Source organism: Rhipicephalus sanguineus, chromosome 2 (assembly GCF_013339695.2).
Source record: "Rhipicephalus sanguineus isolate Rsan-2018 chromosome 2, BIME_Rsan_1.4, whole genome shotgun sequence".
Taxonomy (NCBI): Eukaryota; Metazoa; Arthropoda; class Arachnida; order Ixodida; family Ixodidae; genus Rhipicephalus; species Rhipicephalus sanguineus.
In genome coordinates this window covers 197,159,900-197,178,777 of record NC_051177.1, presented here as the reverse complement: position 1 = coordinate 197,178,777, position 18,878 = coordinate 197,159,900, and the positions used below count along the sequence as shown (strand labels likewise).

At 44.1% G+C, this 18,878-nt stretch overlaps 1 protein-coding gene across 1 annotated transcript in view; it reads left to right on the top strand.

Annotated features, from left to right (window-relative positions):
- Positions 1–18,878, top strand: part of LOC119383971 (transcription factor E2F2) — a 46,459-nt gene that overhangs the window by 2,290 nt on the left and 25,291 nt on the right. Inside the window, exon 3 of the mRNA XM_037652254.2 lies at positions 194–276. Coding sequence (XP_037508182.1) covers positions 194–276 — 83 coding nt within the window. The remainder of the gene's footprint in view (positions 1–193; positions 277–18,878) is intronic.

Genomic DNA, 18,878 nt, shown 5'->3' with positions numbered 1-18,878 from the left:
TTCTGCAAATTCTCCCCATAAAATTTTTTTCCTAAGTTAAAGCAGTGTACGCAACTAGCTCGTAATAGTTCATTCTAGTTTCTAGTAAGGAATAGACACACCATCGCAATCTTCCAATTTCTTTAGCATTGTCAGAGTACTCAGCATGGGCAGGCAAAGCCACACATTTTATTTTTGTCCATTTCCTGTGTAGGCGGGGAACGCAATCGGTATGACACGTCCCTTGGTCTGCTTACAAAAAAGTTCATCCAGCTGCTGAAAGGTGCATCAGACGGGGTAAGATGCCTGTTTCTCATTAATTTGCCTTGTACAGGTGCTAGACAGTTGTGTTCTGTTAGTGTTGTATTTTTAGCTGCAGAGTTGCCGCTTTCAACATTAGTGTATCTTGCGACTGTTTAGCTTCGCTGAACCTCCACATTTAAAAAAAAAGAAAGCTGCTTGAAGTCGCACCGTCGAACCATTTCGTGACTGGGCGAAAAGTGAGTTCCCAGAAATCTGCATTTCTGATTATCTGTGTAAATTTTCTTCTCTTCTTGGTTGTGCTTGTACAAGTCATCAGAGTTTGGTCTCCTGTGAGTTAAGCTTCCACGCAGGCATGTGTGCTATGTGGTGAAGCATACTTGCTCTCTTGAAGGCTGGCATCTAAAAAAATAAAAAGGTCATTTGTGAATCTTACAATTGTAGGGATTCAAGAAAATGAACTTTTCTGCACGAATTCTTTGCCCACTGAAACATGAGGTGGTAACAGTAAGTCAGAGGTCATAGACACGCGCGGTCAGGTCAGGTTAACAGGAAGAGAGAAACAGTGTCGACAAGAGTCTTCTTTTAATGCAACTACTTTTCTGTTGTAATGGTTAGTGCAGCCTAATCTCTGGCACATTTACGAACTGCGATCAATAGGTTAGGGGACAATAGACACATTTTGTAAAGGTTAAGGTCAAGGTCATTAAGAGGACAAACCTTGAGAGACAAAAAAGGTAATACTGTACAGGGATGGCATGTTGAAACAGTTGGTAGAGAAGGGCTGAATCATGCTACAATGGACAAAAGAGCCAGGATTGTCCAAACCTGGATTTGTAGAATGACAGGATTATATTGTATTGGGTGAATTGTCTTTTATGCATACAACAGGCATTTGTGAACTATGTTTTGTTACTGTCTGGCCTGGTTAGTGCTTCAAATGCTTGTCAACCTCTGCTCATTTGCATGAAAGTTCAGGTTTATTTATTTGCTGCAAACCCCCTTGTCATGCCTTTCAGAAAGGTTTCTTATCCACATCACTAACGTAGTTATGATGTTGAATAACTCCAAGCTTACATCCCAAGCTTGAATAACTGATTACATTTCTGGTGAAGGTTGTAGTAGACATTACAGGCATTGCTTGTTAAGTGCACCCATAGTTGCACTTTCTCTAATTTTCAATGCTATTATCTCACTGGGCATTAACATGGCTATATTCAGTTTGTGCTGGCAAGAAGTATTTAGGAGGCTAGGAGCACAGCTGTGGTTTGCAGATATCCCGTTCAGGAAAGCTGGAGATGAGCTGCGGCTTATAGGAAAACACTATAATGAACCTGAGCTGGCCAAGTGTTTTTATGCAGAAGACTGGTGCAGCATTCGATAGCTTGGCAATGAATTGTAGTCAAACTTTTGAACAAGTCAATGTTTATGTTGGCGAAGTAGTTGAAGGGGAATGACATCATGAGCAAGGAATGTTATGATAAACAAAGATAGATTGGAGCAGATATGGTGAAAGTCAGGAAAAACACCTTAGTAGTGTCCTTGAAAAAACGAGTATGCAATTGGCACATTCTCTCCTCCCAACTGTGAGAGTAATGAAGGAGCTTGAATAATATTTGATTAATTGGAAAGCATTTAAAAATGTTCAATATGTATGTTGCATGTAAATATGTAAAACGTAAAAGTTTTGTGAGAGGTCTCACATGTACATGTTCTGGTGGAATGTGTAATGTAATGATTTGTAGACATTTCTTTAATGCAAGGTCCGTGTCTGCTGAGCAAGTACGGTGTGGAATTGATGTCTGGTGAATAAGAGACCTCGTGGAGATTCTGTCAAGCAGCCAAGACACTGCTCAGTTTGATGGTGACGTGTATACTAGTAGGTTTCATTTTAAACTAGCAAGAACACTGTTTTGTTTAACGCATTAATGAATGAAGGGACTGCGTATGATTAAAGTTTTATTAAACAGGTGGCTAGATAACCATTGCGACTTGTGCATGACACCTTCAGCATCGTGTACTGAAGCAATCTTTAAATATTATATTGATGTCGTTGGAGATGAAAAAAAAAAATCCACGAGAAGATGCTTGATACACATAGCTGGCATGTTTCGTAATTTCTGTACACTTGTTTCTGGATTTGGTGGCACATTTACACTATGTGGACAAATGCATTGTGGTTAAACTTATGTGTCCACGTTGGCACCTGGAGTGATCCTCACTGTTTTCGTGGCGATAACTTGGTATGAAACCGTTAACTGTCTTGTAATCTCAGTCTAATTATCCTCAAACAAATACAAAGTGACTGGAATCTTGTCATTCTTTTGTGAGTGGATGCCTGTCAGCAAGATAAAAAAAAATTAAGTGCCTCTACTTGGAAAACCATGGTGACGCTTTATTTTTAATTGCATACCTTGCAAGCATGTTCAGTTCATTCTCTTGTCTTTAGCTGTTTCTTCATCAGTGAACAGAGGAGAATCGATATTGGCTTTCTCGTCCACATTTTCTGCACAAGCACCCCTGTCACGGCAGCTGGCCTATTTGCAGACTGATTTCCCACTAGTTTTGATGCATGGAACTTTCTGGTTTGTAGCTGCTGCCTAGTAGATTAAATGGATCGGCGCTGAGTCCATGCAATTGCCCTTGAAAAGCCTTGGCGGTCTTCCCGAAAATGTGTCGAAAGTGTGCTCATTGTATCAAAATAAAGACTCTTCCTTGTATGTTTGAGTGATTGACACATGGTGTAATATGTAGGGACTCCTCACAGGCTTGTTATGAAGTGTGCATCATGAGTTCAGTTGATGGGACTTCATATTTCATGTGCTTTAATCATGCCTGATACAAACTAGATAATCTTTCGCATATGGGCTTTGCATGCTGACATTGGATCTCAGTGTTTGGCAGGCTGTAAAAATCATTGTGAAGGAAAATGGGCGAGGACTAAGGAAGACACGACACAGTCCTTGTCTGTTTTTAGCACTGTTTTTCCTTTGCAGTAATGAACCACCGGCTAGCCCAAGTTTCTCTTCTAGTGCTGTAAAAATGTGTTCACTAGCTGCTTCTTTCCTGTTTTACCATTTTTCTGGATGGGGTGCGCTGCAACAGCATAGATAACCCTCTTGAATAGAAAAATGCATGCACAACGCTGGTACATATACCTTTAATGATGGTGGTCTGGCAGCATTCAGTGGTTCATTGAAATTAAGGATTGTCATACTGTGATTTCAAACTGCAATCATTAGTGGTGCAAGCTGTCTGTATATTCTCAATACTCTAAAGGAACACTAAAGAGAAACAATGAATTGGTTTAAATTGATAAAGTGTGCTTGGAGAACTCTTGTGTAGTTTATTTCACCACCATAGGTTTATTATTAGAGGAGAAAACCAAGTTCAAAGTTTCATTTTTAAATTTCGCGTCGAACTTTGTAATTCGTGACGAAAAAGATTTACAAGAGCATTTAACGCATTTTGGCGCCACTGGCTCGACGAAATTTCCAGAAACTCGTTATGTAAAGTCTCTGGCCCCCTCAGAGGACAATGTACTTCGATTTAACCGATTAGGAACTACGTAGGCCCAAGCAGGCGCCGTCAAAAATATGTGACGTCATGGCAAATGGTGCGGAAATTCCAAGGTGGCGTCGCCACCTGTATTTTCTTTTTGCGCGTTTTCTCACTTATTGAGCGTCTTCACGCAGAAAGCGTGGTGTTTTTGGTATCGTGGAAGACTACTTTACTAATGCGAGAAAAATCGTTTTGCTCTTTAGTGTCCCTTTAAGGTATTGCCAGTTACTGTTCTAAGTTTCTGTTTATGAAAAGCAGCCACATTGATAGATTCACGAAACTATGGGATAATGTAATCTGCAGGCAGCCAATTGTGAAATATTAGAGTAGGCGTAAAGTTATTGCGTCACTTAGGAACACATGCAAAAAAAAAAAAAAAACCCAAGCACTTGGTATCCTAGTGTACATCTGGGATACTGCTTTGTAAAAAGAAAGAGTGGTTATTGATGTGAATAAATAGCTGATGCTTAGGTATTTAGCATCTTACGAGTTCCATCAAAGGATGATGGGATTGGTGTTTAAAATTTTAAATAATAGTCATTGGCACTTTTTTTAACAAGGAGGATAGCATCTGTGGATGCACTGATATGTAGACTCTTGTTACATTCTTAAAAAATTATGCAGTGCACCCCAGGTGGTTAGAATTAATCCAGAGACCCCCCGCACGCCTCATAATCGTATTGTCGTTAGCACATCAGACTCCAGAATTTCATTTTTTTTTTGTTTTATTAAACTGTGCCAGATAAATGGCATGTGGATTCACAGTTTCAAAATAAACTGTGTTTATAAGGTGTCGTAGCGGTCCTTGAAAACCCTGGAATTTAAAATAGCATTTTCAAGGCCTTGAAAACCCTTAAATTTCTTGAGGTCCCTAAATTTTCTAGAATTTCGTCAGTACACTTTCGTTCCGTCAGTTTTTGCCAGGTGCCTATTCAATAGGCCTGTGCCAATATTTGAGCGCTTCAGATGTTGCAACGACTATTGCAGTAGTCAGATTTGCTTCGACATGACTTTAAAATTTCCGAAATTTCGAAGTATTTGAACGAATTAATAAACTTGTTTTTCCGCATGTAATCCAGCTAAAAAGGTGGCTTCACTGCAGTGTGCAACTGCTATACTGTGAAACCAGCTATTCAGGAAAAATCTGCACGGCCGTGAAGCCACACTTCAAGGTTAGGTGTGCATATTACCTGCATCCCGCTGAATTTTAAAAGCGTCTTGTATGGGCTTACGTGGGCTAAATATGGCAAAACCTAAAACTTAACAAACTTTACCGCTTAGATGTTGCACCCTACATTAAAGTTGTGCTATTATTTGAATTCACTTGAAAGTTATTTGATGCTAATTACCATTCGCTTCGAACTAAAAAAGTAATATGCACGCAAGCCTACTTTTGAACGGAGGCATAACCAGGATTTCATTTTTGTGGAGGGAAGGGCTTTCAAAGAGCTGTGCGAATAGCAAAATTTTGGGTGCGAAGCGAATTCGAATAATAAAGTTTCAGTGCGAATCGAATAATTTTTGAGTAATTTTCGAATATTTCTCAAACATCTTTCGAATACTTCGAAGCGAAATTGCAGAAAAAAAAGTTAGAGAGGATTCCTAAGCATATCCTTATGAGATAGCAACATGAAAGTGTTTCTTTTTGCTAGGTTGATGAAGCGCTCGCACGGGGTGGTGTTTCATAGTTGTCTTATCAAGAATGAGGCAATGTAGAGGCCGAATTGTATTTATGTACATGATTTGGTGCAACCAAAGTGTTGCTGACAACGCTACACGTGATAGGCAAAGATACCATTTCCTCAGCCTCTCCTCTTCTTCCAACTTCTGTGGAAGTCCAACTGATGTGGCAGTCAAGGGTGTGCTCCCTTCAAGTCCGGAGTTCCAAAGCTGCTTCGTAGACGTCGATATATAAGAACATCTGAAATTTCGGATGCTAAAAAGCTTTGGTGTCCGATTTTTTCGAACTTCCTGCCCAAATTTCAGGTGCAAAACAGCACTAATTGAGCCCCCACCTCTGCCACATCTTTCATCTCCATGCTGGAACCAGCGTTTTCTTGAGTTAATCCATTTGCAACCATAGCGGAGCTTGAAAGGCAGCTTTGCTGCAATACGGGGATGTGATCAGGTGAAGCATATTAAAAATCTAGGGACCACTTCGAATCTGACGTTGACTGTGTCTTGACTAAGTTCGTCCGTAACGGAGTTTAAAGGGACCGACAACTGGCCAGAACGGGTGATTAGATCCTGGTGGAAATGAAAAGGCCGTGAATTATAGCGACAGATTCCAGGATACTTTTCGCGATCTGAGTAGGATTTATATTTTTAAATCTCGTTTAAAAGTAACAAAAACCGGTATGTCGCGCAGCCTAGCGCGAGCACCATGAACCAGACGTATGCAGTCTTAAGCACTTTGTTGTACCTAGTCTAATGCTTTTACACGCACCAGAACGAGGGCTGAAAATTTGAATATATATGTTATCGTCAATTCCCGTTTGTTTCTAAGGTAAAAGAAGTAAAGCATGAGATGCGGCGCTGCTTTCGTGGCTTCCAGTGAAACAGAGGCTGCGGCGCATGCGCGCGGCGTCCGGCGGCGTTTCCCGCGTAGCTCGACTCTCGTCTGCTCTCGTCGTATCGGACTTTTGAAGAGTAGCACGCGAGTTTGCGCTGCTGCTCGCAAAATGCCATTGACTTACTGTTCTGTGGAGGATTGCTACCACATCATGAACAGCACTGCTGGTGTATCCTATCACTTGTTTCGTTTTCGAAGGCTTAGCTTGGCTTGACTAAAATGTGATAAAGCGACCTGTGTACGGCCAAAGTACTTCTATAAGAAGCCCCAGAAAAACGCTATAACTATTGTAAAATAATTTAATAGGCTAGAAAGGAGTAGTCACGGCACCGCAGGCTTTGCAAACGTAACATTGCCTTTTCATACTTAGGGCGTAACTTGTCACCACTGCTGGCGTATAATCGCTATCGCGCTCACCTCTCACTGTTTGCAGCATGTGATATTAAGACTGCATAATCGCTGCAGATCGAAAAAACTCTGATTACAAATGTTTTACGGCGTTCTCCGCGTTACCACTCCGTGATTAGAAGCTCTGACCGGAAAGCTTCCCATTGCACTCAAGAAAACGGGTACCACAAAAGTTGGTTGTCGGTCCCTTTAAAGGCAGCTTTGCTGCAATGCGAGAGTGTAATGAGGTGAAGCACATTGAAAATCTGTAGGGGTCACTTCGAATCTGACCTTGACTGCGTCTTGGCTAAGTTAGACCGTAACAGAGCTTGAAAGGCAGCTTTGCCGCAATACGGGGGTGTGATGAGGTGAAGCATATTGAAAATCTGTAGGGGTCACTTTCAATCGGACGTTGACTGTAATTGTTTTTGGGAAGTTCGAATAGTAAAATTTCAGTGCGAATCGAATCGAATAGCAAACACTATTAGAAAAATATTCGAAATTTCAAATATTCGCACACCCCTACTTTCAATCCCTTTATAGGTGTGTGCATATGTGAGTTTGTATGCGTGCATATACACCCATAAAAGTTGAAAAAATTTCAGAGGGGGCGGGGGTCTGGGATTGTTGAATCCCCTAAGTTAGACTTAGGGGATTCAACAAGACTTCTGGCTATGCCTATTCTCTCGAACGACGGGCAACCGCGTACCCGAGCCAACAAGGCTTCCTGTCAAATCACTTCCTGTAGCCACAATGCAGTAGCATGGCTAGGGTTGTAGCCACAGTTGCAGCAGCAGCACCAACCAAAGCTGGGCATGCTTTCATTGTGGGAAACATGGCAAGGCTGGTGGCATCTGGAACTTCACAACAACAAAAAGGTTGCGTAGATCTGTCTCAGCCACACAACAGCCGCCGGGCCTACGTGCGGTGTAAAGAAACAAGTGATGGAGCAGACAAAGGTGTCAATGAAAAGCCACATCGTAGAAGAGACGCATGATGTCATGACAAAGAGGAGGTTGGAAGGAGCAATTGCCAATTCAGCAGCTTGTGCTGACAGCTATGCCGAGCAGGCAAAAGTCGCAAGCAACATCTTGTCAAGTGAAACAGCTTAAGAAAAAAACAGCGGAAGACAAGACTCTGGAGTTTGTGGAAATGGATGACAATGTGTGCAATGTGTCTGTATTGTGAGGTGAGTCAGTTCAAGCACACCAGCAGACGGACACTGAAACCTGCAAAAAACAACGCAGTGCAATAAAACCAGCAACAATTATTTAAAAAACATGGCTGATGAAAAAGAAATGTGCAAAAACTTTTTTCAGGACACTATTGATTGTAAAAAATGTGCCTGCTTTTGCTTGTGCTCAGTAAAAGATGTGCTTCCATGCTGTAAAATACGGGCTTGTCTTTCTCTATCATCTCGAAAAGTGTTATTATAAGTCATTGAAGATTCTTCGTTAGGGCCTTGAAAGTCCTTAAAAACCTTTGAATTTTTTTTTTCACATTTGCTATGAGCCCTGCAAGATGGATGAAGTAATTTAAAGGCCCTAACAATATTGGGTGTGTTCCAATACTCACCGTAGACTGCTAAATAGACAGCTAAGTGGACAGCGGCCATCTTAAGTCCCATTCCAATTCTCACATAGCCGGCAAAATAGACAGCTTCGAGAAAGACAAAAACGATGCAGGCTACTTTGCTGTCCAAACAAGATGGCGGCTCAGCGAACTGCTCGGATAGCTCGGATCTCGCCGGTATGATCGTCTGTACACCAGTAGACGCTTTTCCAGGCGCTCAATGTAAGCTACGTTAATTTTTTCATAAGTTTGAACACGAAATAGGCTAAAGAAAGAACATTTACGTTTGTTTTTCTTAGCTTTCTCTTCTCAGCGCGAGGTGGCATCACCGTCGCGTAGACGTCTTCTAGACGCGTTCCATTTCTCGGGCAATATGGGCTCAATGCTGTCTTCTAAGCTGTCAGCGTAGACTGTCTACGATGCTGTCCAGAATTGGAACACAGCCATTATTGTTCCAAAGCTAAAATCACTCGTTTTAGAGCGTAGAAGCTTCTACAACGTCTGACTTCTAGCATGATATGTTTAATCTGTTTTAAGCAATACATCCAGTGAGGTAAACTGGGAGGGTGAATTCCAAAAGGAGCTGCCGCCAGTGGTCGCTTTCTTTTTCCGAGGGGAGACTCATTCCTTGCAATCCTAGCACATCAAGGAGATGCTGGGTAACGTCAATCATTCGGCAGGAACACTGTCTGCATGCCCGTAATAGTGCCAAAAGTGCATATGACCACAGCTACGCCTCAAGGCGTCCCACGCCCAAAGAAGGAGCTGGTCGGTCTCCGAAGCATTGGCATTTTAAAGTTAATCTTGATTTGAGTTTTCCTTCTCTCCAATTGAGTTCTCGACCAGGCAGATATCTTTTCTTGCACTTGTCTTATCTTATGCTTATCTTTTTCTTGCACTTGTACATACCCCAAGTCAAGAGCACTTATGCTTTGTTGGCTTAGTTGTTACAGTCACATAGTAAAATGGAAACTTGACACTCCTGTCAACATAGTTGCAAATTGTACAGGAAACTCACATTGGTCACTCATTAAGACTTGCTGTGGAATGAGTGTTGAATAAAGTTGCAATATCTTCCTGGGGCAGTTGTTCTTCCAGCAGAGCAGGCTGGGAGATAACTTGTAGGCGAAATGGTTGCGTTGTATTATTGTTTAGGTTGTGAAAGTTTACGTGAATTGTCAGCTGTGTTTAAAGGAGGAACAGTCCTTGTAACTATCCTTGCATATCTTGTGGTGACGTCTATCAAAATCGGTGCTGTAAGCGAAACTTTCCTGAGCTTATGCTTTTGCAATGACCTCGGTGGCCTGTTGCACAGAGATTGCATGATTCTCAGTGACAGAACATTCAAACCAGAAGGGGTTGTAATAAAGCGATGGAACACCAAAGCCAGACGGGCAAGCCAAATAACACGAAACGAAAAGCCGTCTCTTCAAGAACCTGTGACTGCGAACATGGAACCGTCGACAGACATGAGCTAGGTGCACCGTGGAGTGCGAACCCAGACAGGGGAGAGTGCGCTGTCTTCTCCCCATGGAAAGAAGTTGGTTGGGTGGGGCAGTCTGGACACTGAACTTAACCAAAGAAGACGTGTGTTCTTTTGTATGTGTGCGTGTAATACAGTTTTTTTCATTATATCCTTATTCACATGTAGACCTCAATTATTTGAACTAGTAAATCAGTTTAAAATAGATAACATAATGGTGCCGAAACCCGGGAAGAAAGTATTAAAGTAGAGAGGTCCTAAAGGTCGCGGGTAGGGACAAAGATGATGGAAAAGCTGAAAGTGAAGTGACGCTCCCGACGACGACAGAACACCATCATCATCAATGAGGCAAAATCTGCTCTGGAAGGCGCTAGTGTTGGACAGCTCAGTGCCACTCTGCAAAGGCTGGAGGTGAACAACGGCGATCTTCGAAAGATCAACGACGAAATGGAAGCCCGCCTGCCAGACGACGCCTTCGAGGAGGAGAGTGAAGAGATCCTTCAGTACGACGATAGGGCTAACCAAGCCATCGGCCTCCTCAAGGCAAAGATAGTGTCAGCGCAGGCGAGTGCCATCACCTCAAGCCGCGTAGTAACACCTCATCTGCTGCCCTCCCAGACTCACCATCATGGCGTCAGGCTACCGAAGCTGCGCCTGGAACTGTTCAACGGTGAGCTTTCCACATGGCAATCCTTCTGGGAATGCTACCGTAAAGCAGTACACGAGAACAAAGGGCCCTGGAAGACCGAGAAGTTCCAATACCTAAGATCACTGCTCACGGGACCAGCTATCACAGCTGCAGGTAGACGGAAGCTTGCTACGACGACACCATAGAGATATTGCAGAGACAATTCGGCGACAAAGAACGAATTCAACAAGAACACATTGCAAAATTAAGATCTCTTCCCAGCGTTGCTTCACGGGAGGACGCACGTGGGCTACGGCGCTTATACGATCACGTGCAAGCACACATTCGTGGACTGAAGGGACTGGGACTCAATGCGTCATCGTATTCGGCAATGTTAATGACGTGATCCTTTCTGAGATGCCCAAAGAAATGGTTGTGGATTTCCACAAAGAACTACGTCGAGCCAACAGCGCAACGTCGGCGAGTCAGTCACCACATGATTCAGATGTCTCCTCGTCGAGACAGAAAGCAGAGAAAGATGCGCCGAAAGCGTCCGTGCCACGAAGGAGAGCAAAGCCGAACGGAGCGGGGGAAAAAGTAAACGGAACCATACACCTAGCGCCGCGGTACTTCACATACAGCCGGTGCAGGCGAGGAGGTGTTTCTTCTGCGAGTCGACGAAACACGAGACACAGTCCTGTTCGGCTCCCCTCCCGCCGGAAGAAAAGACGAACAAATTGGCACGAGCCGGGCGCTGCTTTCGTTGTACATCGTGGGGGCACCAGTCAAAAGAATGCAGAAGAAAAGTAAAGTGCATCCACTGCGGCAAACGCCATGTATCTTCCTTGTGCAACCTCGACAGGAAGAAAGCAAAGAATGATCGTCCGCAAGAAGCTGTGAAAGAAGTTACCACAACTAACGTACGTGTGACCTCTGAAAAAGAAACAAACCAAGAAGTTGCTCTGCAGACTTTCTGCACTTGGGCCGTGGGTGGTAACAAATGTGGATACATCCGTGGTGTACTAGATGGCGGAAGTCAAAAGACATTTATTAGAGAAGACGTCTCTAAAACGCTTAACCTGCGTGTTTTGGGACACAAGGACTTTCACCTCAACACTTTCGGATTGACAGCTGCGAAAACGGAAGCATTCCGAATCGTTGAACTGCGCTTGCGGAGTCAATACAGCGACAGTGAAACAACCATTGAGGCCATCGAGGTTTCATTCATATGCAAAGACATTGCACCTGTTCCAGTTGACCATGCTTTCGTACAGGAAATTGAGAGTAATGGAGGACTTATCGCTGACAAGCTCATTTATCCAGCAATGTCAGCAGTTCCAGGAATTGCACTGTTGATTGGAGCGGATCATTTGTGGAACTTACTGTCAGCAGTTCCAGGAATTGCACTGTTGATTGGAGCGGATCATTTGTGGAACTTACTATCAGGGCAGGTCCGCCGCTGTGCAGACAACAACGGTTTAGCAGCTATCGATACAAAGTTTGGTTGGACATTTCAGGGTCCGTTCAGTCTCAACAGCTCTCTGACCATGGTGACAAATGTCTGCATTTTAAAGATTGGTCTGGAAAGCGACGCCAAAGAGCAAACTATCCTGCAAAAGTTTTGGGAACTGGGCGCCATTGGAGTCTCCAATGAACAGAGCATGAAGCAAGAAAGCATCAACCACGCTCTGAGCAGCGTGGAAAGAAAAGGTGAACGCTATGAAGTGTCACATCCGTGGGAAGAAACTTCTAGTGACCTGGCAGATAACCGAGAAATGGCTATGAAACGGCTGAAAAGTCTCACAAAGAGGTTGTGCCGCAGCAAAGAGCTTGTGGAAGAATACGACACGGCCATCGGAAGCTACGTGAACGAAGGGCATGCAGAAAGAGTAAAAAATGAAGTAGCATCTGAGCACGTATATTACATGCCTCACCAGCCGGTCATCCGCACTCACTCAAAGACACTGAAACTTCGCGTAATGTTCGATGGTTCTTCTCATGCACCAGAACAGTCGTCACTAAATGAACATTTGGATAAAGGGCCAAAGCTCATTAGCGACATGGTCTGCATTCTGCTGCGTTTTTGGCTACACCAGGTTGCTCTCGCAGCAGACATTGAGAAAGCCTTCCTTCAAATCAGCATGCGACCTGAGGACAGGGATGCTCTAAGATTCCTTTGGTGCAGCGAAGCACACCACAACCCTGACACCCTTCCAGACATAGAGGAATGGAGAATGCAAAGGGGGTGCCATTCGGCACTACGGCGAGCCCATACCTGTTAAACGCCGTTCTTCTTCTCCACTTGGAAAGTCAGGGCGACGGTCTTCAGAAAACGGCGAGCATACTCAAAGATTCTTTTTACGTCGACGACTTGGTGACGGGAGCAACTACAGAGGACGAGGCCTTGAAGATAGCTGCAGAAGTGAACAAGATAATGACCGATGCTGGAATGTGCCTGAGAAAGTGGTCATCCAATTCCGAAAAAGTTAGAATGACATTGAGCGACCAACAAAGCAGCGCTCCGGATGAAACGCAAAATGTACTGGGGCTTTTGTGGACACCTACTAAAGATGAGATGTCCATATTGGCCGCGGCTGTATTGGTCACAGCATGCACAGGAGTCAGCACAAAACGCACGGTGCTGCAGGCATCAACGAGGATCTTTGACCCTTTGGGGCTGGTAGCGCCCTTTCTGGTATGAGCCAAAGTGCTCTTTCAGCGCCTTTGGGAGAGAAGAGTTGGCTGGGATAAGCTAGAGGCAGAGTGGAGAAGCTGGTGCTCAGATCTGACTAGCTTGAAACAGCTCTCATTTCCCCGTTGCGTACTGACAGACTACGAGGTTAACTGTCAGCTGCACATATTTTGCGATTCAAGCCCGAAAGCTTACGGCATCTGCGCGTACCTACGGACGCAAGATGAGAGCGAAGTAGTGAACACAAACCTCATCTTCGCGAAGTCCCGAGTGGCCCCGTTGAAAGCGATGTCTCTGCCCTGGTTGGAGTTGATGGCTGCCCTTATTGGAGTACGAATGGCTAAATATCTTCATAGTGTCCTTGATCTAACAACTGCAGTGTATTTTTGGTCAGATTCTACGATCACCCTCTGTTGGGTAAGGGGCACAGCCAGGCAATGGAAGCCATTTGTTGAAACTAGGGTGAAGAGATACAGAGTTTAAGCAGCCCAGAAAGTTGGAGGCATTGCCCAGGCACCGATAACCCCGCTGACTGCCTGACACGAGGGATGCGTGCAAAGTCCCTAAGAGACAACACACTTTGGTGGAAAGGCCCAAGTTGGCTGCAACAGAACTCTCAATTCTGGCCACCAAAAGAATTTGATAATGCGTGTCACAGCCATGAAGTGGACAACGAAAAGAGGAAGAACGCAGTTCAGCTGCTTACAGGAATAACTGAAATGACCCCTTTGCTACAAGCATAAAAGTTTAGCAGTTACACACGTCTGATAAGAGTAACTGCGTGGGTCATGAGGTTTGTAAGAAACTGCCGACGTCACAGTGGGAGTAACCCAGCATATCTCGCAGCGGACGAGATTCAAGAGGCCAGCAACCACTGGATTCGACATGCGCAACGCAGGCTATGAGCAAGAGATTGGAACAGTTTCTCGGGGAGAGAGCCCGACGGTGAACTCGCCAATTGCACAGTTTCAGGCTTTCCTTGACGCACAGGGACTGTTGCGCGTGAAAGGTCGTCTTCAATTTTCAAAGGTATCTGAAGACGTCAAGCATCCAACCCTTCTTCCGAAATATCATGTAGTAATCAAACTTATAGTAGTCGCAGCTTCATCTTCGAACTCTTCACGGAGGCGCTCTCAGCACTGTCTGAACTGCGCGAATGTTACTGGATTCCGTGCTGTCGGCAGCTAGTGAGGAAAGTGATATCACGATGCTCTCTGTGTGCCAAGCACCGTCTCAAACCGGCCGCAGCACCTACAGCTCCCCTTCCAGGTGACAGAGTGAACCGGAGCGAACCTTTTCAAGTTGTGGGCATCGACCTTGCCGGCCCTCTTTTCACCAAAAGTAAAACATCAAGCGCAAATAGTTACATCGCCTTGTTCACGTGCACAACAACGAGAGCAGTGCGCAGGGGTCTACCGCAGACTATTTACAGCAATAGCGCTTTGACCTTTAAGAAGGCATCGAGGGAAGTGCAAAGCCTCTGGAAAATTCTTCGCAGTCGTGACGTTCAAGACTACTGCGGCTCTCAGCGCATCACGTGGAAATTCATAATAGAAAAGGCAGCTTGGTGGGGAGGCTGGTGGGAGCAAATGGTAAAGTCCGTCGAGGTTTCCCTGCGAAAAGTTCTCGGACGTCAAAGCCTGTCTTTTGAAGAGCTCATTACAGTCTTGGCGGATGTAGAAGCATCGATAAACTCCCGCCCAATCACTTATGTCCTAGAGGAGCAAGGTGAGGTGTCAGTGCTGACTCCATCCCATCTGTTGACAGGAAAGAGACTAATAGCTTTACCTGCCTCCAAGTTAAGTGCTGTTCCCACTTCTACAGCAGCTGACATTAACCGACGCTGGAGGTACCGACGATCACTTGTCAACGCCTTTTGGAACCGATGGCAAAAGGAATACCTGCTACAGTTGCGCTCAGCGCACCTAATACCGTCAAGACAGGACAATTCCCTTACGGTAGACGACATTGTGATTGTCCACGAAGACCATACAAAGCTACATATGTGGAAAACAGGAAGAGTTGTCAAGATTTTCAAAGGCCGTGACGGAGCAGTGTGTTCTTCTGCCTTAAAGTTGTCCACTGGAATCACTCTGCGGCATCTGGTACAACTGCTCTACGCTTTGGAGACAGAAGTAAAATGATCAAGGCTCATTTTGGCCGGGGGGGAGGGAGGGATGTAATAAAATGATAGAACACCATAGCCAGACGGGCAAGCCAAATAACACCAAACGAAAAGCCATCTCTTCAAGAACCTGCGACTGCGAACATGGAACCGTCGACAGACGGGAGAGAGTGAACCCTCTTCTCCCCATGGAAAGAAGTTGGTTGGGTGGGACAGTCTGGACACTGAACTTAACCAAAGAAGACGTGTGTTCTGATATAGCTTAAGGCATTATCATAATAACTCCCTTATGCATTCACCTAAGGCGACTTGAAGGCAAACGCCTTCTTCTTTTTCTTGTCGGTTGATGTATCGATCCTCCCCCTTACTAAAGCTCTCTGCACCTCACCTGGTTTTGCATTGCCTTCGTGATCGGCCCAGCTTTTACCAAGCAACAGTGTCATGAGATAACGTCACAAAGCCTGGCAATCTGTGATGTCGTAATAACGTCATATGGTGATGTCATCACTATCGCTCGTGTTGCATCACTCGTGTTGATGCCGACGGTCAGTTTTCGTGTTTGATGAGGCATCTGAGGCTTTTGCCTTAATAATTTGAGAGTAATTTTATGCACAGGAATGATGGTTCTGTGACAAAGTATTGATTCTTCTCTGTTGCATTTGTGATGCGCATTTGCAAAAATGTATGCTATCACTTAGCAGTAGAATAGGCAATCAGTTAAACATATGAGCGTAACTGTTGCTGTTTAATTAGTTACTTTTGTATTACCTTTGGTATCACACCTTCACACACTATACCTTGCATTTTGCATTTTTATGTTCATGATTTCAGTTGCATCTTCTGTACTAACCTATCTTTTACCAATGTATATTTGTCACTATTATGTATTTGCTGTATTGCTACCCCCACAAGGGCCCTGTGAGGTACTGATAGGCAGGCAGGGCAGGCAGGGCAGGGCAGGGCAGGCAGGGCAGGGCAGGGCAGGGCATTTATTTATTTATTTATTTATTGTTGAATTTTAACTTGTTTCTGGTCTTGATATGAATAAGTGTTCCTATTATGTGCTTTACTTCGGCATGATATTTAGTCAAGCATGCTGTCAAGTGTGTCCTTTTATTTAATACTGAGTCTGCATGCATGGAAGCTGGAAACTAAACCTGGCAATGTTAAACGCAAGGACCCTCTCTAGTGTAGCTAGGTTGGTGGAGCTGCTCGAGGAGTTGGTAGTTGTTAAACAGGTTATCGTTGGCCTCTGCTAGATAAGAACTGGGGAAGCATATTCAGTGGAGACTAAATGTGGTGTAGCTTTTCTAATCCATAAAGACATTGCAGGTAACGCTGATGAATTCTACAGCATCAATGAAAAGGTAGCATACGTCACAATAAGTCCGAACAGAGATACAAAATTAGAATAGTACAAGCATACGCTACAACATCCAGGCATAACAATGAATAGGTGCATATCAATAGGTCGCCTTTTCCGTGTTCCACCTAGCAGTCGCAGTCCTTCTTTTTCTCGAACATTACTGCATGGCATCTTGGAGTGCTGTGCAGCTTAGTTGAACAAGTGCAATCACTACTGGATAGTTACAAGAGGTGTGAACGGTGATTTCTTCATTCATGTGGCATGCACCTTCTAACACGCACATGTTGTTTCGCACTGGAGTTTGTTTTCCTTGCATGTTTTGTGCATTATATGAAGATTTGTTGTGCGTCATAGTGTCATGAAATGTCACAGCGTCAAACATAACACTTTTACTGTTTTCATCTTTCAAACTCGTGAATTTATTTACTTTTGTGTTGCAAAGATAACATCTCTGGTTCGATGTGGAGAATAGTGCGAGTAAAATATGCCTTGGTAAAAGTGAGCAGGCTTCGTAGCTTCCTTATTTTTGCTTTTACGCCTCTGAATATTGCTTTACTTGAGAGTTGCGTGGCTCCTTCGCGGCACTCGAACTTACGAAATTTCAAGGCAGCGATCGAAACACTGCACGCATAACAAACATTTTTCTTTCAAGTTGAACCCGATAGTATCAACAGTGCACGCTTGAAAGTCTGTGAAATAGCGGAGACGCCTTATCATGATGTCATGCGTCATTTCAAAAGCAACGTTGATCATTTTATGTCCTAGCCGATCCACAGACTGAGCGGCTGTTTCATTCCATTGGCCTATTTTCCACTCAGCATTTTTCATACGGAAAGTAGGCAATGCACTGTGTTAAATGCAAGTTCACGGAATCAGTGCACTTCATTGAGCAGAGCACCTGTAATGTTATCAGAGGTCCTTAGCTACTTGGGAATGTATGTTGACATCTGGCACCAGCTGCTCATGTGAGCGGTTGCGAGGTAGTCACCATTGGTTCTCGAAAATAAAAAATCAAGCTTATTTGGCAAAATACATCTGTGTTTCAAAACGTAACCGCCATCCACCAAGGTGGATCAGTGGTGACGGTGCTCGGCTGCCAACCCGAAGGTCACGGTTGTGATTTGCGGTTGTCACGCATTTCGGTGGAGGTGAAATCATAGAGGCCCACGTACTGTGCGATGTCAGTGCATGTTAAAGAATAAGAATACCAGATGGTTGAAATTTCCGGAGTCCTCCACTACAGCATCCCTCATAATCGTATCATGGTATTTGGACGTAAAACCCCATATATTATTATTATTATTTAAAGCATAACTGCTACGTATATTGGCTGCTACACTCGAGACCCATACCTCAAAGTTGTCTGTGTTTAATTCACAACGGCCACACAACTAAGCTTCACTCTGTGAAATTTGAGACATTTTCCATTCATTCGCAAAAGAATTCAAGGACACGATCACTGGACAAGCGGTAATAACAGTGTTGTGGAAGTGTATGTATACCCTCCCTTGCTACACAGAACAGCATGCGCCTTGAAGTAGCAAAGAGCTAGGCCTTGAAGTGCCTTAGCAGACGACACGCTGCCTTGCTGTCCACCTATTAGAACAGTTCTATGAGGCTGTAGAATTGTCAGTTCAAAAGGTACAAACTCAGTACATTGTAGTCATAGGAAACTCCGATGCAGGAAGAAGGGGAACAAGCAGTCGAGAACCATGGCATCAACTTTAGGAATAAAGAACCGAAGAATAAGGTTGGGATTAGTGCACATACTGCAGACATTGCCAAATCATGACAGACCATGGTACAACCATTGTATATTGCCAGTAATAACATAAGGGGTTGAAACTTGATGCAAGTCGTGGTGGCAGAACAGGTGCGATGGCTTCACTGGTTCATGTAGTGCATTGGACCTGCGTTTCTTTCAGCTTTATGAGTGATATAAAGCCACCACTGAAAAGGACTTCGTGATCGCAGGATTTCAGGTTCAACAAAATAGTTTTTTTATGTTATTGGAACTAGTTTCTTTTCTGTACTGCCATATTATTCAAATATCTTTATGGCACCTTCCATGTAAAAAAGGATCTGTCGACGGCTATTCACTTTGCATAAGGGGTGGAATTTTTGGTATAGCGAAGTTTCGATGTGTAGAAGCGAGTTGCCAATTTTACCAACATCGTTATGCCGAGGTTTAACTGTACGCAAGTGAAGCAGCACAAGCTACTCTAGTAGTGCGGTCATGGAGGTCTGACTCC